This window comes from Budorcas taxicolor, chromosome 12 (genome assembly GCF_023091745.1).
Source record: "Budorcas taxicolor isolate Tak-1 chromosome 12, Takin1.1, whole genome shotgun sequence".
NCBI lineage: Eukaryota > Metazoa > Chordata > Mammalia > Artiodactyla > Bovidae > Budorcas > Budorcas taxicolor.
In genome coordinates, this window is record NC_068921.1 from 72,196,178 (window position 1) to 72,218,009 (window position 21,832).

The 21,832-nt window shown below is 39.8% G+C and overlaps 1 protein-coding gene across 1 annotated transcript in view; it reads right to left on the reverse strand.

Moving 5' to 3' along the window:
• LOC128057593 (ATP-binding cassette sub-family C member 4-like) overlaps positions 1–21,832 on the reverse strand; it is a 182,887-nt gene that overhangs the window by 102,512 nt on the left and 58,543 nt on the right. The window contains 4 exon segments of the mRNA XM_052650042.1: positions 2,422–2,568; positions 19,189–19,283; positions 19,957–19,994; positions 20,787–20,927. Of these exon segments, the coding sequence (XP_052506002.1) occupies positions 2,422–2,568; positions 19,189–19,283; positions 19,957–19,994; positions 20,787–20,927 (421 nt within the window).

The window sequence follows — 21,832 nt, forward strand, 5'->3', positions numbered from 1 at the left end:
CCTCCTCTGTGAGTCTTACTCATCTTTTGTGAGGTGAGGAGAGTGAGCTTGAACTCAGTAACACTGCTATATGTGGTTCTGTCTTCATGACATCACATACCAGAAACAAAGTCCACCATCAATTATCTATTACAAATTTTACTTTTGAGATTAGACAGTGAAGAGTTCAATTTAATATACCACTAAAAGAGTAAATGGATGTGAGAGTTGGACTGTGAAGAAAGCTGAGCGCCGAAGAATTGATGCTTTTGAACTGTGGTGTTGGAGAAGACTCTTGAGAGTCCCTTGGACTGCAAGGAGATCCAACCAGTCCATTCTGAAGGAGATCAGCCCTGGGATTTCTTTGGAAGGAATGATGCTAAAGCTGAAACTCCAGTACTTTGACCACCTCATGTGAAGAGTTGACTCATTGGAAAAGACTCTGATGCTGGGAGGGATTGGGGGCAGGAGGAGAAGGGGACGACAGAGGATGAGATGGCTGGATGACATCACTGACTTGATGGACGTGAGTCTGAGTGAACTCCGGAAGTTGGTGATGGACAGGGAGGCCTCGTGTGCTGCGATTCATGGGGTCACAAAGAGTCAGACACGACTGAGCAACTGAACTGAACTGAAAAGAGTAAATAATTGATGCCCCTAAACCTTTGGACCTATCTTTGCAGTACTTATTTGGGCTTCTATTTTCTTGAAGGAATGAAGTTTTGATAATAGATACAGGAGGGAGAGGAAAGGTACACACTGGTATGTCCACAGCTCCAGGGTTAGTGACCTTGAACATTTAAACATGGCTCCATATCCTTGAATACTAAATAAATCAGCATCTGGAGAGGCCTACAGGTCATAAACAGCCTGATCGGCTGTGGTCACAAGCTCAGAGGCTGTCTTAACAGAAATTCAATCTCACTTTATGCTCCCAAATTTACTACTATAGTTTTCACATTAACAGGTGAAGGAGAGAGAATCACAGCTATAATAGCACAGACTCTTCCAATCACTTCCTCACTCCAGCTTCGTAATAAGATAAGACTGTGAGCCATTGCAGTTTGCCATCCTGTGCTCTACACTGTGCCTGCACTAAACGACATGTGTTGAGTAAATCTGCACAAGGTGCTGCCCTAAACAGTCTTCTTTAATCCTCACAACAGTCTTGTGAAACAGGAAGGGCAGTGGTTACTCCCATTGAGAAAGCTCCCAGACACCATGTGGTCATCCTCACTAAGGTTCATTAGGTACTGACCATGTGCTGTGTGCTAATGCATTAACCTGCTTAATGCCCACAACATCAAGATACTGGTAAGTGTGTGAATAGTAGTCTCATTTTACAGGTAAGAAAACCAAGACACAGAGAAATTAAATAACTAACACATAAGTATCAAGATAAATACAACTGGCTATTACTATTAGTAACTAGCACCAGGACTAAACCCAGGAAGTTGGTTCTAGAGTCCATACTTATAACCATGACAACATCCTGCCTTGAGATTTGCCTGCCCAGTAGTATCTACCTACTTTGGCCTTGATCGCACAGCTAATTGATGGCCAGGCCAAGGCTACTCCTGTCCTCCCTTCAGTCACATCCCTGACTCAACAGGTCCTGTCAATAATCACCTGCAAAAACAAAGCCACCCTGGGCCTCAGCACAAGTCTAACCAACTGAACAGAATGGGCATGTATGCTGATGCACTAACTCTTCGCAGGAACCCAGGTCAGGAGGCTATCTTCCAAAGCAAGACAGGTCAAAGGCCTCAGGACAGAGGAAGCAACCAGTGGGAAACCTTTGGGAACACTCTTACTAAAACTGAAGATCCACCTGCTATGTACCACAAGACCTCTTAAAAGTAATTAAAAGTCCATTGTAAAACTAGAGGGCTGATTTTATTGAAGAGGATGTATACATTCCACTGATACTGTATTTTAATTAATTTTCCATTACCATTTAGATAAAACTCAAAATATGAGCACATGCCAGAGCTTTGTAGTCCCAGATATGGATGGGAAGTGAAAGAAAGAAACACATAGCCTGTCTTCTATAGAGATGTTCCTGGAAGAAGGTCCTGCCTAGTTAGCTTAACAGTATGTAACACAGCCAACGTTTCAACAGCTATCAAAAACATTTCAATACATTTGCATCATATGCTGGGTGTTTCATATTCCACACAACAAATGGATCCTAAACCATCCTGCAAAGTAAACATTCATTTCTCTTTATAGACACACAAATTGGAATAAAAGGTTACAGGCTCCTATATTCAGATTTTCTCTGATAGGAAAAATTATCAGTGAAACGTTTTATATAAAATGAATAAGAACACACAGTGATTTTCTTCCAAGCATCTCTCCCATTTTCAAATACGAAAATGTAATTAGGCACTAAATGTGTTAATAAGACATATTCACTGAGAAACTTGGTGTCTGACTTACCTATTGGATTGCTATTGAAGAACAATATGGGAGCTCTCAAAATGGACTCCAATATTTTGTTGTGCAAAGTTTGTGAAGAATTAACAAGGATGTAGAATATCAACAGAGACCGTGTGATGCCAAAAAGGATGGTAGACACAGTTAACCCTGAAATAAAAAAATATCACTCAGCACAAGATCTCTGCCTTATCCTCAATGACGCTAAAGCATGGTAAGCAGTTTGTAAAGATACTGTGTATTTCATTCTATAAATAAAATTTGTATAGAGATTTACATAGACAGAATATAGAATAAAAAACATATATATGTACATTATATATATATATATATAAAGTAGATTCTGTACAAGTTTAACGCTTTCACAAAATACATTTATAAAGAAAAATATAAAAATCACTGATTTCCTCTCACTAAAAGAAACAACACAGGGGAAAAAAATCATGTGCAAACTATAATTTCAGTCTAGGCTTTCCTAAGTCAATTACAAGTTCTAATAAAAACTCACAAGAAAGATAATTATAAAAAGTAGTTGGTCTTCCTTTCTCTGCATTTCAAATCTCACAATTTACAATATGTTCCATAAGCTAAAACTAAGGTATGCTTTGGTACCAGCATGTGAGTTAGCAGGGAACAAGAGAAATGATTTACCACTTTCTTGTAATTTACAAGGAAATTCATTTCCATGTAAAGTAGCTTCTTAAGAACCTACTGTATAGCACAAGGAGCTCTACTCAAAGCTCTCTGGTGGCCTAGATAGGAAGGAAATCCAAAAAAGAGAGGACATTTATATATAATTGGCTCACTCTGATGTATAGTAGAAACTAAGAAAACATTGGAAAGCAACTATACTGTAATAAAAATTACTAAAAATTTAAAATATTTAAAATAAAGTAGCTATTACTATGCCCAAGCAGCTTTAAAAAGTACGAAAAGACAATGTTAAGTTTCAAGTGGACAATCTAAGTAACTGAACTGCAAGAAACTACAGATTATATTAGTAAATCTAAACAAGTACCTAATCTCTCACTAAGTGTTTGGGGGCTCAGTTCAGAATAAAGCATCTGCCTGTAATGCAGGAGACCTGGGTTCAGTGCTTAGGTTGGCAAGATCCCCTGGAGAAGGGAATGGCTACCTGCTCTGGTATTCTTGTCCATGGACAAAGGAGACTTGCAGGCTACAGTCCATGAGGTAGCAAAGAGTTGGACACGACTGAGCGACTAACACTTTCACTTTCAAAACACTTGTAAATAAACACAATCATTTACATTTGTTTAATCAATAATATAAATGAGCACTGCCATGCATATAAAAATTAAAATAGCCCTCTGAACATCTCTTCAACTCACAGTGCAAATACAGTGGGGATAACTTCTATAATAATTATTCCCTCAAGTACTGTTTTTCCATTCAGCTGATACATCAGTGTTATTTAAATTCTGAAAGCTGTTCAAATTCCTGAATTCCATCAACAGGCATTTGCCTTGACCCACCAACCAAAATGAATGTGAACCAGAATGAATAGAACCACGTCCTTCTTCTTTAAGCTCCCATAATTCACGAATTCAGAAGTTAGTTAGCTAATGGATTCAAATTTCTTAGCAAGTGATCAGCAAAATAAACACCAAATTTCAACGAGTGCATTTTTACATAACTCACTCTTTGTAAAATCTTTATACAAGCATTTCCTGTGAGACTATTTAAGTCTTTATTTATTTAAAAAATTTATTGGGGTAGAGATGCTTTACAATGTTGTGTTAGTTTCTGCTGTACAATGAAGTAAATCAGCTATATGTACACATATATCTCCTCCCTCGTAGACCTCCCTTTCCTGTATGCCTCCCCTCTAGGTCATCACAGAGCACTGAATTGAGCTCCCTGTGCTACACAGCAGCTTCCCACTGGCTATCTGTCTCACACGGTGGTGTACATATGGCAATCCTAATCTCCCAATTCATCTTTCCCTCCTCCACACCCCACCCTCTGTGTCTACACATCTATTCTCTACATCTACGACTCTATTTCTGTCCCTGCAAATAGGTTCTTCTGTGCCACTTTTTTAGATTCCATATATATGCATTAATACGAGCATATTTTTGGCTTATATCAAAACAGCAATTATTTTACTTTTACTTTACTCTGTATGACAGACTTTAGGTCCATCCACATCTCTACAGATGACCCAACTTTGTTCCTTTCTATGGATAAGTAATATTTCGGTGTATATATGTACCATAAATGAGATGCAAAGACAGCCCTTAGAATGGGAGAAAATAAGGGTGAACTAAGCAACTAACCAGGGATTAATCTCCGCAATATACAAACAGTTCATGCAGCTCAATATCCAAAAAACAAACAACCCAATCAAAAAATGGGCAGGAGACCTAAAGAGACATTTCTCCAAAGAAGACACTCAGATGGCCAAGATGCACATAAAAAGATCACAATTAGAGAAATGCAGATCAAAACTACAATAAGGTATCATCTCGAATCAGTCAGGATGGCCCTCATCAAAAAATATAAAAACAATAAATGTGAGAGAGGGTGTGGAGAAGAGGGAACCCTCCTGCATTGTTGGTGAGAAGGTAAATTGATACAGACACTATGGAGTATTGTTCTTGTTCAGTCACTTAGTTGTGTCTGACTCTTTGTGACCCCGTGAATAGCAGCACGTTAGGCTTCTCTATCCTTTACTATCTCCCAGAGTTTGTTCAAACTCATGTCCATTGAATCAGTGATGCCATCCAACCATCTCATCCCCTGCTGTCCCCTTCTCCTCCCACCTTCAATCTTGCCCAGTGTCAGGATCTTTGCCAGTGAGTCAGCCATTCGCATCAGGTGGCAAAAGTACTGGAGCTTCAGCTTCAGCATCTCTCCTTCCGGTGAATATTTAGCATTCATTTCCTTTGGGGTTGACTGGTTCAGTCTCCTTGCAGTCCAAAGGACTCTCAAGAGTCTTGTTCAGGACAACACTTCAAAAGCATCCATTTTTCTGTGCTCAGTTTTCTTTATGGTCCAACTCCCACATCTGTAGATGACTACTGGGAAAACCATAGCTTTGACCATACAGACCTTTGTCAGCAAAGTAATGTCTCTGCATTTTAATGTGCTGTCTAGGTTTTTCATATCTTTTCTTTCAAGGAGCAAGCATCTTTTAATTTCTTGGCTGTAGTCACCATCAGCAGTGATTTTGGAGCCCAAGAAAATAAAGTCTATCACTATTTCCATTGTTTCCTCATCTAATTGCCATGAAGTGATGGGACTGGATACCTTGATGTTCGTTTTTTGAATGCTGACTTTTAAGCCAGTTTTATCACTCTCCTCTTTCACATTCATCAAGGGGCTTCTTAGTTCCTCTTTGCTTTCTGCCATAAGGGTGGTATCATTTGCATACCTGAGGTGTTATTTTTCTGGGCAAACATGATTCCAGCTTGTGAGCCATCCAGACTGGCATTTCACATGATATAGTCTGCACATATTAAATAAACAAGATGACAATATACAGCCTTGATGTATTCCTTTCCTTATTTGGAACCAATCCATTGTTCTATGTCTGGTTCTAAGTGTTATTTCTTGATCTGCATACAGGTTTTTCAGGAGGCAGGTAAGGTAGTCTGCTTTTCCAGTATGGAGGTTCCTTAAAAAAATAAAAATAGAACTACCATATGACCCAGCAAGGCAAAAGGATAGGTCACTGAGAGATGAACTCCACAGGTCAGTAGGTGCCCAACATGCTACTGAAGATCAGTGGAGAAATAACTCCAGAAAGAATGAAGAGACAGAGCCAAAGAAAAAACAATGCCCAGTTGTGGATGTGACTGGTGATGGAAGAAGGGTCCAATGCTGTAAGAGCAGTTTTGCATAGGAACCTGGAATGTTAGGTCCATGAATTAAGGCAAATTGGAAGTGGGCAAACAGGAGAGGGAAAGAGTGAATGTCAACATTTTAGGAATCAGCAAACTATAATGGACTGGAATAGGTGAATTTAACTCGGATGACCATCATATCAACTACTGTGGGCAAGAATTCCTTAGAAGAAATGGAGTAGCCATTGTGGTCAACAGAAGAGTCCAAAATGCAGCACTTGGATGTAATCTCAACAATAACAGAAAGATCTCTGTTCATTTCCAAGGCAAACAACTCTATATCATGGTAATACAAGTCTATGCCTCAACCAGTAATGCTGAAGAAGCTGAAGTTGAATGGTTCTATGAAGACCTACAAGACCTTTTAGAACTAACACACAAAAAAGATGTCCTTTTCATTAAAGGGGACTGGAATGCAAAAGTAGGAAGTCAAGAAACACCTGGAGTAACAGGCAAATTTGGCCTTGGAGTACAGAATAAAGCAAGGCAAAGGCTAACAGAGCTTTGCCAAGCAAATGCACTGGTCATAGCAAACACCCTCTTCCAACAACATGAGAGAAGACTCTACACATGGACATCACCAGATGGTCAACACCAAATTCAGATTGATTATATTCTTTGCAGCCAAAGATGGAGAAGCTGTATACAGTCAGCAAAAGCAAGGCTGGGAGCTGACTGTGGTTTCGATCATGAACTTCCTATTGCCAAATTCAGACTTAAATTGAAGAAAGTAGAAAAAAAGCACTAGACCATTCATGTATGACCTAAATCAAATCCCTTACAATTATACAGTGAAAGTGGGAAATAGATTTAAGGGACTAGATCTGATAGACAGAGTGCCTGATGAACTATGGACGGAGATTCATGACATTGTACAGGAGACAGGGAACAAGACCATCTCCATGGAAAAGAAATGCAAAAAAGCAAAATGGCTGTCTGAAGAGGCCTTACAAATAGCTGTAGAAAGAAGAGAAACAAAAAACAAAGGAGAAAAGGAAAGATATACGCATCTGAATGCAGAGTTCCAAAGAATGCTGGGAAAACTGGTCAACCACTTGTAAAAGAATGAAACTAGATCACTTTCTAACACCGCACACAAAAATAAACTCAAAATGGATTAAAGATCTAAATGTAAGACCAGAAACTATAAAACTCCTAGAGGAGAATATAGGCAAAACACTCTCCGACATAAATCACAGCAGGTTCCTCTATGATCCACCTCCCAGAATACTGGAAATAAAAGCAAAAATAAACAAATGGGATCTAATTAAAATTAAAAGCTTCTGCACAACAAAGGAAACTATAAGCAAGGTGAAAAGACAGCCTTCTGAATGGGAGAAAATAATAGCAAATGAACCAACTGACAAACAACTAATCTCAAAAACATACAAGCAACTTATGCAGCTCAATTCCAGAAAAATAAACAACCCAATCAAAAAATGGGCCAAAGAACTAAATAGACATTTCTCCAAAGAAGACATACGGATGGCTAACAAACACAAGAAAAGATGCTCAACATCACTCATTATTAGAGAAATGCAAATCAAAACCACAATGAGGTACCACTTCACACCAGTCAGAACGTCTGCGATCCAAAAATCTGCAAGCAATAAATGCTGGAGAGGGTGTGGAGAAAAGGGAACCCTCCTACACTGTTGGTGGGAATGCAAACTAGTACAGCCACTTTGGAGAACAGTGTGGAGATTCCTTAAAAAATTGCAAATAGAACTGCCTTATGACCCAGCAATCCCACTGCTGGGCATACACACCGAGGAAACCAGAATTGAAAGAGACACATGTACCCCAATGTTCATCGCAGCACTGTTTATAATAGCCAGGACATGGAAACAACCTAGATGTCCATCAGCAGATGAATGGCTAAGAAAGCTGTGGTACATATACACAATGGAGTATTACTCAGCCATTAAAAAGAATTCATTTGAATCAGTTCTGATGAGATGGATGAAACTGGAGCCGATTATACAGAGTGAAGTAAGCCAGAAAGAAAAACACCAATACAGTATACTAACACATATATATGGAATTTAGAAAGATGGCAATGACGACCTTGTATGCAAGACAGCAAAAAAGACACAGCTGTGTATAACGGACTTTTGGACTCAGAGGGAGAGGGAGAGGGTGGGATGATTTGGGAGAATGGCATTGTAACATATATACTATCATGTAAGAATCGAATCGCCAGTCTATGTCTGACACAGGATACAGCATGCTTGGGGCTGGTGCATGGTGATGACCCAGAGAGATGTTATGGAGAGGGAGGTGGGAGGGGGGTTCATGTTTGGGAACGCATATACACCTGTGGTGGATTCATGTCAATGTATGTCGAAACCAATACAGTATTGTAAAGTAAAATAAAGTAAAAATTAAAATTAAAAAAAAATACAACAACAAAGAATGGCAAGGAGAGATAAAAACCCTTCCTCAGTGATCAGTCAAAGAAATAGAGGAAAACAACAGAATGGGAAAGACTAGAGATCTCTTCAAGAAAGTTAGAGATATGAAGGGAGCATTTCAGGCAAAGATGGGCTCAATGAAGGACAGAAATGGTATTGACCTAACAGAAGCAGAAGATATTAAGAGGTGGCAAGAATACACAGAAGAACTGTACAAAAAAGATCTTCATGACCCAGATAATCACGATGGTGTGATCACTCATGTAGAGGCAAGCATCCTGGAATGTGAAGTCAAGTGGGCCTTAGAAAGCATCACTACAAACATAGCTAGTGGGGGTTATGGAATTCCAGTTGAGCTATTTCAAATCCTGAAAGAGGATGCTGTGAAAGTGCTACACTCAATATGCCAGCAAATTTGGAAAACTCAGCAGTGGCCACAGGACTGGAAAAGGTCAGTTTTCATTCCAATCCCAAAGAAAGCAATATCAAACACAATTGCACTCATCTCCCACGCTAGTAAAGTAATGCTCAAAATTCTCAAAGCCAGGCTTCAATAATACGTGAACTGTGAACTTCCAGATGTTCAAGCTGGTTTTAGAAGAGGCAGAGGAACCAGAGATCAAATTGACAACATACAGGGGATCATCAAAAAAGCATGACAGTTCCATAAAAACATCTTTTTCTGCTTTATTGACTATGCCAAAGCCTTTGACTGTGTGGATCAAAATGAACTGGGAAATTTGGAAAGAGATGGGAATACCAGACCACTTGACATGCCTCTTGAGAAATCTGTATGCAGGTCAGGAAGCAACTGTTAGAACTGGACATGGAACAACAGTGGTTCCAATAGGAAAAGGAGTACATCAAGGCTGTATATTGTCGCCCTGCTTATTTAACTTATATGCAGAGTACGTCATGAGAAACGCTGGGTTGGAGGAAGCACAAACTGGAATCAGGATTGCTGGGAGAACATATAAAAAACCTCAGATATGCATATGACCCAACCCTTATGGCAGAAAGTGAAGAAGAAATAAAGAGCCTCTTGATGAAAGTGAAAGAGGAGAGTGAAAAATTTGGCTTAAAGCTCAACATTCAGAAAACGAAGATCATGGCATCCAGACCCATCACTTCATGGCAAATAAATGGATAAACAGTGGAAACAGTGGCTGACTTTATTTTTTGGGGCTCCAAAATGACTGCAGATGGTGACTGCAGCCATGAAATTAAAAGACACTTACTCCTTGGAAGGAACATTATGACCAACCTAGACAGCATATTAAAAAGCAGAGACATTACTTTGTCAACAAATGTCCGTCAAGTTAAGGCTATGGTCTTTCCATTAGTCATGTGTGGATGTGGCAGTTGGACTGTGAAGAAAGCTGAGCGCCAAAGAATTGATGCTTTTGAACTGTGTTGTTGGAGAAGACTCTTGAGGTCCCTTGGACTTCAAGGACATCCAACCAGTCCATCCTAAAGGAGATCACTCCTGAGTGTTCATTGGGAGAAATGATGTTGAAGCTGAAACTCCAGTACTTTGTCCATCTTATGCAAAGTACTGACTCATTTTAAAAGACCCTGAAAAAAAAAAAAAAAAGACCCTGATGCTGGGAAAGATTGAAGGCAGGAGAAGGGGACGCCAACAGGAGATGAGATGGTTGGATGGCATCACGGACTCAATGGACATGATTCTGGGTAAACTCCTAGAGTTGGTGATGGACAGGGAGGGCTGGGGTGCTGCAGTCCATGGGGTTGCAAAGAGTCAGACATGACTGAGCGACTGAACTGAACTGATGACCCAGCAATCCTCTTATGCGGGTACCCTAAGAAAACCATAATTCAAAAACACACATGAGGGAGAGACAGAAAGATGGCGGAGGAATAGGACGGGAAGACCACTTTCTCCCTCACAAATTCCTCAAAAGAACATTTCAACGCTGAGCAAACTCCACAAAACAACTTCTGTAGGCTGGCAGAGGATATCAGGCAACCAGAAAAGCAGATCATTGTCTTCAAAAACAGGTAGGAAAAAATATAAAAGATGAAAAAGGAGACAAAGGAGGTGGGGAGGGAGCTCTGTCCTGGGAAGGGAAGCCCGTCCCGGGAAGGGAATTTTAAGAAGAGAGGTTTCCAAACACCAGGAAACACTCTCCCTGCCGAGTGTGTGGCGAGTCTTGGAAACACAGAGGGCAACATAACAGGAAGGAAAAATAAAGAAATAATTAAAACCAAGAGATTACAAGCCCAACAGTAACTCCCCCAGCGGAAAAGCGGCACAGACGCCTGCATCCGCCATTGGGAAGTGGGGGCAGGGCAGGGACGCGCAGGAGGCGCGGGCTGCAGTGCTTTGTAAGAATCGGGCAGGAATGCCCCACGCGCAACCAGAACGATCTAACTTGGGCTAGCAAACCAGACTGTGGGATAGCTACCGCACGAAAAGCTCAAACATAAGACAGCGCCAGGAACGAGCACAGAACAAAGGACGGAACAGAAAAAGCTGGCTGCAGACCATCCCCCGCCGGGGACAGGCAGCCAGAGCCGTAAGGACTGGAAAGGGGCAATTGCAGACCCGGAGAGACTTTACTTACCTAACTGCAAGCAGACTTCTTTGCTAAGACTTCTGGGGGTGCTGGACACTCACAATCTGCCTCACGGGGGACGCCAGCGGGCCACCCAGAAAGCTGAGCAGCAGCAGCAGAAAAGGTGACAAGCCGCGGCGATCGCGCTCGCCAAACTCCTGAGCTACTCGGACCTGGGAAGGGCACAAAGCGCAGTCCCAGCCGAATCTGTGCCTCTGAGGCCTGCCTGAGCACCAAACCTGAGCGGCTTGGACCGGGGAAGTGCACGCAGCCTAGGGCAGACCCCAGACGGTTCCCGGCTGAGCATCGTAGAGCCGGAGCGGTTTGTGCGCCGCGAGAAGGGACAGGTCAAGTGGGGCTGAGACACTGTGTGCACACGACAGTGCTATTTGTTTGCAGCATCCCCCCCCCCACCCCCCCCCCCCCCAGCGCGACTGAACTAGTGAGCCTAAAAAACCAGCAAATGGAAGAAGTTAAACAGAGGGAACCACCTTGGAAGTGATCCCACACGGCCCAAAACATCAGAGAAGGGCCAGATATATTTTTACTATTTTTAAAATCATTCCTTTTTTTTTTTCTAACTTTTTTTTTAATTGTTAAGTCTTCTATTTCTTCTCTAATTTTTATTACTATAACCTATTATTACTATAATAAAATTACTATAATAAAAAGTCTTTTTTTTTTTTTTTTAAGGCAAACACCATATATAGCCTTTGGATGGTTGTTGGTGTTTTTGTGTGTTTTTTTTTTGTTTTTGTTTTTTTTGTTTTTTTTGTTTGTTTGTTTTTAATAATTCTTGTTTTTTCTTTCTTTCTTTCTTTCCTCCTTTTTCCTTCTGCTTCTTTTCTTTAATATTGTATTTTTGAAAATCCAACCTCTACTCTAGATTTTTAATCTTTGCTCTTAGGTTTTTGTTGTCAATTTTGTACATTTAAAAACCCAAACTTCACTACCCAATTTTACCTGAGAGAGAGATTACTGGCTTGACCACTCTCTTCTCCTTTGGACTCTTCTTTTTCTCCACCAGGTGGCCTCTGTCTCTTTTCTCCCCCATCCCTTCTCTATCCAACTCTGTGAATCTCCATGTGTTCCAGACGGTGGAGAACACCTAAGGAACTGGTTACTGGCAGGATTTGTCTCTCTCTTTCTCATTCCTCTCTCTTATCCTCCTGGTCACCTCTGTCTACTTCCTCCCTCTCCTCTTCCCCGTATAACTCCGTAAATACCTCTGAGCGGTCCAGACTATAGAGCGCACATAAGGAAGTGACTACTGGCTAGCTTGCTCTCTCCTCTTTTGATCTCACCGCATCTCATTCCAGTTACCTCTAACTACCCCCTCCATCTTCTCTTCTCCTTGTAACTCAGTGAACCTCTCTGAGTGTCCCTCAATGTGGAGAAACTTTTCATCTTTAACCTAGATGTTTTATCATCGGTGCTGTATAGATGGAGAAGTCTAGAGGCTACTGTAAAAATAAAACTGAAGACCAGAAGCAGGAGGCTTAAATCCAAAGCCTGAAAACATTAGAGAACTCTTGAATTCAGGGAACATTAAGCAATAGGAGCTCATCAAATGCCTTCATACCTACACTGAAACCAAGCTCCACCCAAGGGCCAACAAGTTCCAAAACAAGACATACCACTCAAATTCTCCAGCAACACAGGAACACTCCCCTGAGCTTCAATATACAGGCAGCTCAAAATTATTCCAAAACTTTTGATGTCTCATAACCCATTACTGGTCACTCCACTGCACTCCAGAGAGAAGAAACCCAGCTCCACCCACCAGAACTCCAACACAAGCCTCCCTAACCAGGAAACCTTGACAAGCCACTGATAGAACCCCACCCACAGTGAGGAAGCTCCATAATAAAGAGAACTCCACAAATTACCAGAATATAAAAAGACCACCCCAAACGCAGCAATATAACCAAGATGAAGAGACAGAGGAATACTCAGCAGGTAAAGGAACAGGAGAGTTGCCCACCAAACCAAACAAAAGAGGAAGAAGTAGGGAATCTACCTGAGAAGGAATTCCGAATATTGATAGTGAAAATGATCCAAAATCTTGAAATCAAAATGGAATCACAGATTAATAGCCTAGAGACAAGGATTGAGATGCAAGAAAGGTTTAACAAGGACCTAGAAGAAATAAAAAAGAGTCAAAATATAATGAATAATGCAATACATGAGATCAGAAACACTCTGGAGGCAACAAATAGTAGAATAACGGAGGCAGAAGATAGGATTAGTGAAATAGAAGATAGAATGGTAGAAATAAATGAATCAGAGAGGAAACAAGAAAAACGAATTAAAAGAAACGAGGACAATCTCAGAGACCTCCAGGAAAATATGAAACGCTCCAACATTCGAATTATAGGAGTCCCAGAAGAAGAAGACAGAAAGAAAGATCATGAGAAAATCCTTGAGGAGATAATAGTTGAAAACTTCCCTAAAATGGGGAAGGAAATAATCACCCAAGTCCAAGAAACACAGAGAGTTCCTAATAGGATAAACCCAAGGCAAAACACCCCAAGACATATATTAATTAAATTAACAAAGATCAAACACAAAGAACAAATATTAAAAGCAGCAAGGGAAAAACAACAAATAACACACAAGGGGATTCCCATAAGGATAACAGCTGATCTTTCAATAGAAACTCTTCAGGCCAGGAGGGAATGGCAAGACATACTTAAAGTGATGAAAGACAATAACCTACAGCCCAGATTACTGTACCCAGCAAGGATCTCATTCAAATACGAAGGAGAAATCAAAAGCTTTACAGACAAGCAAAAGCTGAGAGAATTCAGCACCACCAAACCAGCTCTCCAACAAATTCTAAAGGATATTCTCTAGACAGGAAACATGAAAAGGGTGTATAAACCCGAACCCAAAACAATAAAGTAAATGGTAACTGGATCATACTTATCAATAATTACCTTAAACGTAAATGGGTTGAACGCCCCAACCAAAAGGCAAAGACTGGCCGAATGGATACAAAAACAAGACCCCTCTATATGCTGCTTACAAGAGACCCACCTCAAAACAAGAGACACATACAGACTGAAAGTGAAGGGCTGGAAAAAGATATACCATGCAAATAGAGACCAAAAGAAAGCAGGAGTGGCAATACTCATTTCCGATAAAATAGACTTTAAAACAAAGGCTGTGAAAAGAGACAAAGAAGGACACTACATAATGATCACAGGAGCAATCCAAGAAGAAGATATAACAATTATAAATATATATGCACCCAATATAGGAGCACCGCAATATGTAAGACAAATACTAACAAGTATGAAAGGGGAAATCAACAACAACACAATAATAGTGGGAGACTTTAATACCCCACTCACACCTATGGACAGATCAACTAAACAGAAAATTAACAAAGAAACGCAAACTTTAAATGATACATTAGATCAATTAGACCTAATTGATATCTATAGGGCATTTCACCCCAAAACAATGAATTTCACCTTTTTTTCAAGTGCTCATGGAACCTTCTCCAGGATAGCTCGCATCCTGGGCCATAAATCTAAACTTGATAAATTCAAAAAAATCGAAATCATTCCAAGCATCTTTTCTGACCATAATGCATTAAGATTAGATCTCAATTGCAGGAGAAAAACTACTAAAAATTCCAACATATGGAGGTTGAACAACACACTTCTGAATAACCAACAAATCACAGAAGAAATCAAAAAAGAAATCAAAATATGCATAGAAACTAATGAAAATGAAAACACAACAACCCAAAACCTGTGGGACACTATAAAAGCAGTGCTAAGAGGAAAGTTCATAGCAATACAGGCATACCTCAAGAAACAAGAAAAAAGTCAAATAAATAACCTAACTCTACAACTAAAGCAACTAGAAAAGGAAGAAATGGAGAACCCCAGAGTTAGTAGAAGGAAAGAAATCTTAAAAATTAGGGCAGAAATAAATGCTAAAGCAACAAAAGAGACCATAGCAACAATCAACAAGGCCAAAAGCTGGTTCTTTGAAAGGATAAATAAAATTGACAAACCACTAGCCAGACTCATCAAGAAGCAAAGAGAGAAAAATCAAATCAATAAAATTAGAAATGAAAATGGAGAGATCACAACAGACAACACAGAAATACAAAGGATCATAAGAGACTACTATCAGCAGTTGTATGCCAATAAAATGGACAACGTGGAAGAAATGGACAAATTCTTAGAAAAGTACAATTTTCCAAAACTGAACCAGGAAGAAATAGAAAATCTTAACAGACCCATCACAAGCACGGAAATTGAAACTGTAATCAGAAATCTTCCAGCAAACAAAAGCCCAGGTCCAGATGGCTTCACAGCTGAATTCTACCAAAAATTTCGAGAAGAGCTAACACCTATCCTACTCAAACTCTTCCAGAAAATTGCAGAGGAAGGTAAACTTCCAAACTCATTCTATGAGGCCACCATCACCCTAATACCAAAACCTGACAAAGATGTCACAAAAAAAGAAAACTACAGGCCAATATCACTGATGAACATAGATGCAAAAATCCTGAACAAAATTCTAGCAATCAGAATCCAACAACACATTAAAAAGATCATACACCATGACCAAGTGGGCTTTATCCCAGGGATGCAAGGATTCTTCAATATCTGCAAATCAATCAATGTAATTCACCACATTAACAAATTGAAAAATAAAAACCATATGATTATCTCAATAGATGCAGAGAAGGCCTTTGACAAAATTCAACATCCATTTATGATAAAAACTCTCCAGAAAGCAGGAATAGAAGGAACATACCTCAACATAATAAAAGCTATATATGACAAACCCACAGCAAACATTATCCTCAATGGTGAAAAACTGAAAGCATTTTCCCTAAACTCAGGAACAAGACAAGGGTGTCCACTTTCACCGCTACTATTCCACATAGTTCTGGAAGTTTTGGCCACAGCAATCAGAGCAGAAAAAGAAATAAAAGGAATCCAAATTGGAAAAGAAGAAGTAAAACTCTCACTGTTTGCAGATGACATGATCCTCTACATGGAAAACCCTAAAGACTCCACCAGAAAATTACTAGAGCTCATCAATGAATATAGTAAAGTTGCAGGATATAAAATCAACACACAGAAATCCCTTGCATTCCTATACACTAATAATGAGAAAGTAGAAAAAGAAATTGAGGAAACAATTCCATTCACCATTGCAACGAAAAGAATAAAATACTTAGGAATATATCTACCTAAAGAAACTAAAGACCTATATATAGAAAACTATAAAACACTGATGAAAGAAATCAAAGCGGACACTAATAGATGGAGAAATATACCATGTCCATGGATCGGAAGAATTAATATAGTGAAAATGAGTATACTACCCAAAGCAATTTACAAATTCAATGCAATCCCTATCAAGCTACCAGCCATATTTTTCACAGAACTAGAACAAATAATTTCAAGATTTGTATGGAAATACAAAAAACCTCGAATTGCCAAAGCAATCTTGAGAAAGAAGAATGGAACTGGAGGAATCAACTTGCCTGACTTCAGGCTCTACTACAACGCCACAGTCATCAAAACAGTATGGTACTGGCACAAAGACAGAAATATAGATCAATGGAACAAAATAGAAAGCCCAGAGATAAATCCACACACCTATGGACACCTTATCTTTCACAAAGGAGGCAAGAATATACAATGGAGTAAAGACAATCTCTTTCACAAGTGGTGCTGGGAAAACTGGTCAACCACTTGTAAAAGAATGAAACTAGATCACTTTCTAACACCGCACACAAAAATAAACTCAAAATGGATTAAAGATCTAAATGTAAGACCAGAAACTATAAAACTCCTAGAGGAGAACATAGGCAAAACACTCTCCGACATAAATCACAGCAGGATCCTCTGTGATCCACCTCCCAGAACTCTGGAAATAAAAGCAAAAATAAACAAATGGGATCTAATTAAAATTAAAAGCTTCTGCACAACAAAGGAAAATATAAGCAAGGTGAAAAGACAGCCTTCTGAATGGGAGAAAGTAATAGCAAATGAAGCAACTGACAAACAACTAATCTCAAAAATATACAAGCAACTTATGCAACTCAATTCCAGAAAAATAAACGACCCAATCAAAAAATGGGCCAAAGAACTAAATAGACATTTCTCCAAAGAAGACATACGGATGGCTAACAAACACATGAAAAGATGCTCAACATCACTCATTATCAGAGAAATGCAAATCAAAACCACAATGAGGTACCACTTCACACCAGTCAGAATGGCTGCGATCCAAAAATCTGCAAGCAATAAATGCTGGAGAGGGTGTGGAGAAAAGGGAACCCTCCTACACTGTTGGTGGGAATGCAAACTAGTACAGCCACTATGGAGAACAGTGTGGAGATTCCTTAAAAAATTGCAAATAGAACTGCCTTATGACCCAGCAATCCCACTGCTGGGCATACACACCGAGGAAACCAGAATTGAAAGAGACACATGTACCCCAATGTTCATCGCAGCACTGTTTATAATAGCCAGGACATGGAAACAACCTAGATGTCCATCAGCAGATGAATGGATAAGAAAGCTGTGGTACATGTACACAATGGAGTATTACTCAGCCGTTAAAAAGAATTCATTTGATTCAGTTCTGATGAGATGGATGAAACTGGAGCCGATTATACAGAGTGAAGTAAGCCAGAAAGAAAAACACCAATACAGTATACTAACACATATATATGGAATTTAGAAAGACGGCAATGACGACCCTGTATGCAAGACAGGAAAAAAGACACAGCTGTGTATAACGGACTTTTGGACTCAGAGGGAGAGGGAGAGGGAGAGGGTGGGATGATTTGGGAGAATGGCATTCTATCATGTATACTATCATGTAAGAATTGAATCGCCAGTCTATGTCTGACGCAGGATACAGCATGCTTGGGGCTGGTGCATGGGGATGACCCACAGAGATGTTATGGGGAGGGCGGTGGGAGGGGGTTCATGTTTGAGAACACATGTAAGAATTAAAGATTTTAAAATTAAAAAATAAATTAATAAATACATTTTAAAAAATAAAAATAAAAATGGGCAGGAAAAAAAAAAAAAAACACACACATGAACCCAATGTTCATAGCCGCACTATTTACAATAGCCAGGATATGGAAGCAATCTAAATGTCCATCAATAGATGAATGGATAAAGAATATACTTAAAAATTTAGGTGAACATATGCATTAAATAGTATTTAATGCTATATATATTCTAAACATTCTTGTGAATAGAGACATTCCTGTTAATATTAGTCTGGAAAGCCAAATGTTAAAATAATCACACAGTTTAGAAGGAGATAATTTGTAATCTCAAGGTAAGAAAGAGAGGGAATCTAATCCCAGACACTGCATTCTCCCTGCTTAGCTTCTCAAGTAATTAGTGAAACCCAGGAGATGACCAGTGTGGTGAAAGGAAGTATGCATACCTGGGAGGCAATAATGCTTTTATTTAGGGCCCATGCTGCCAGAGATTTTCATCTAAGAGCAATAAAAGCCAAGCTTTATTTGGACAGAATTTGAACAACCTGAACCACAGGGTGAGGATCCATTTCTAATCTCCTTGCCCATCCATATAACAATATCAGATTTAGCTAAAACAACCTATTATAATAAACAATTGCCACGTATTTCCAGTGGCTGACTTGCTGAATGTGCAATCCTGGTTTAACTAGCAACATCCAGTATAGAGTAATTAAGAGTCTTCATTCAACCCCTTTTCTTCTAGTAGATCTTTAAAATAATTATTCTAATCAATTCTCAGAGTAAATGCAATTTAGACAGTTAATCTGTTATGACATTACTGAATTACTCTGGAAGCCCTCGTTGCTCACAGACTCATTGTAAGTACCTTGAACTCTGATATAGTAAAGCAGATGCGTCAACTTTACCTGAATAAACTCTTAAGTACCAGTTCAGAATGAGCATCGTATCTACATCTTCTTTTACTAATGCCCCAGAATACAGGTCACCTTGTACATTCGCCCTATGGAACAGGGAAGAAAAAATATTACACTATACATAAACATAGAATTTACACGAATGTAAAAAAAAAAAAATTACCTCAATTTGAGAAACATGTTTCATGCTGGAAAGTGTTTCCCAGCTCACAAGACCCTCTGTGTGTCTCCCTTTTAAAAATCTGAATGATGATTTTCAGTTCTCAAAACTGTCTGTGAAGAGAGACTTAGAAAATGAACTTATGGTTGCTGGAGGGGAAGGGATAGTTAGGGAGTTAGTGATGGCCATGCACACACTATATTTAAAATAGATAACCAACAAGAATTTATTGCATAGCACATGGAACTCTCTCAATATTATGTGGCAGCCTGGATAGGAGGGGGACTTGGGGTAGAATGGATACATGAATACGTATGGCTGAGTACCTTCACGATTCACCTGAAACTATCACAACATTGTTAACTGGCTATACTCCAAAACAAAACAAAAAGTTCAAAAACAAAAAAAGAAAACAAATTGTCTGTGAAGAAGCTGCTAAAGAGAGGAACATGGGGAGAGACCACGAGGTGATCACACACCACCCGCAGGAAGTTTACTTTTTCTTCAAGGAAATTACTGGATGGTCGTAAGTGGAGGTTAAACAAGCCCCACCTCAGCCCAATTTCTCAGCACCTTGGGTCAGACCAGGAATCACTCACCAGAATGCAAGCCACCAGTCCTGCAGGAAGTAGGCAACCTGGAAAAGGAAACAGCAGTCACTCACACACTGACATCACTGAGCCTCACACCCCGCTCACTGAGCATGGGGGGTAGAAAGGCTCCAGAACACAGAGACAGTCCTTCTGGCTCAGGACTGCACCAAGCCCCACACCCCAGATGACCACAGGTCAGGGGAGGGCACGATACATTTTAATATTTTTAAAAGAGATTCCCTTTTTTCCAGAAGACACTGCTCCCCACATGTAATGTCAGTCAGTTCAGTCAGTCATGTCTGACTCTTTTCGACTCCATGAACCGCAGCACGCCAGGCCTCCTTATCCATCACCAACTCCTAGAGTTTACGCAAACTCATGTCCATTGAGTCAGTAATGCCATCTAATTATCTCATCCCCTGTTGTCCCCTTCTCCTCCTGCCCTCAATCTTTCTCAGCATCAGGGTCTTTTCAAATGAGTCAGCTCTTCATTAATGTATTTCAATACAAATCCAAGTAGACTGAAAGATGGTGTAATAACTTTCGTGGTAGCCTTGTTCAGTCAGACAAAGGCCTGGAGAGCAATACCTGAGGCTTCCAAGGGGAGGAAGAAATTCTGCCTCAAGTCAACAGGGCCAGCTCCTGCCTGAATTTCTAGCCTGCAGACCTGCCTTCCTGATTTCAGATTCACCCAGCTAGAATGCACAACCTCAGCCAGTTTTTCAAAATAAATCTCTTAATACACGTATCTAAAAATAATTAAAAAATAAATACAGTATAAATAGGATGTAACTATCAATCTGAGTGCACAAACCAAAATAAACGCCCTTACGTACCTGAGCTGTGATGTTTACTAGAATAAGGAAGGTGACGACAGGCCAGGCAGCACCAGCTGTGAAGTAATTCTTACAGGTCTTAAAACCAACTTTTCCTTCCAAATAGTCCTCTAGAGGTAGTGTAACCTGTATATTCTCAGTCTGGAAGAGAAAAATGGCAGTGAGAGATGAAATTCTAAATTATGAACTCCACATTTCAATAGTTCAACAATGGCCTCACTGCAAAGCTGTGGGAAACAGACATATCTCACACACTGGTAGGAGAACAAGATGGTCCATCTCCTATGGAGAAGGGTGTGGGAATGTCTGGCCAAACCACATAGGTGTTTACCCAGCTATCCCACTACTAGGAATCTATTAGAAATAAGGAAACATCATTTGCACAAGGTTATGCACTGCTGGGGGACTTTCCTTAATGTCAGTCATGACTGTCAGCACAAGTACAGCCTACCTGATTCAAGGACAAATGCAGAAGCTTGTTCTAAAATAATATGTAAAATGATATGGGATTAATTATCTCTCTAGATGACTTGTATCACTCAATGATGGAAAGTGTAACTGTAGTTGGGGCTCAAAATACTAGACAAATGCAGTAAACTGAGTTCACACAGTGGGTTAGAGTCATGAGAATCTGGATAGCAGGGGGACTTTTGTTCTTAAATTTCAGAGAGTGATTCCTGAGTTTAGAAACAAAATGACTAACCTGAATGCTTATCTGAATTATCCAGGCTCCTGGGTTTGGATATTGAGAAATATCTGTGTATGTTTTTAAGGGAGATCTAGTGCATTTCTGCATTTCTATCTGGAGGACTTAAAATGCATTATACAGTCAGAGGAGGCTAGGATGTCCACAGTGCTATGCTGGCCACTGGGATTCAAGGTGGATAAGATGTGGTTCTTGGTCTTGACTGGTAAGAAAGGTGAAGATGGAAAATAACTCTAAAGTATCTATCATGTGTCAGGTCCTTTGCACATGTTACCTCTGACAATAGGGCAAAATACTACCATCAGTCACCTGCAGTGCCAGACATTCCAACATATAGGAA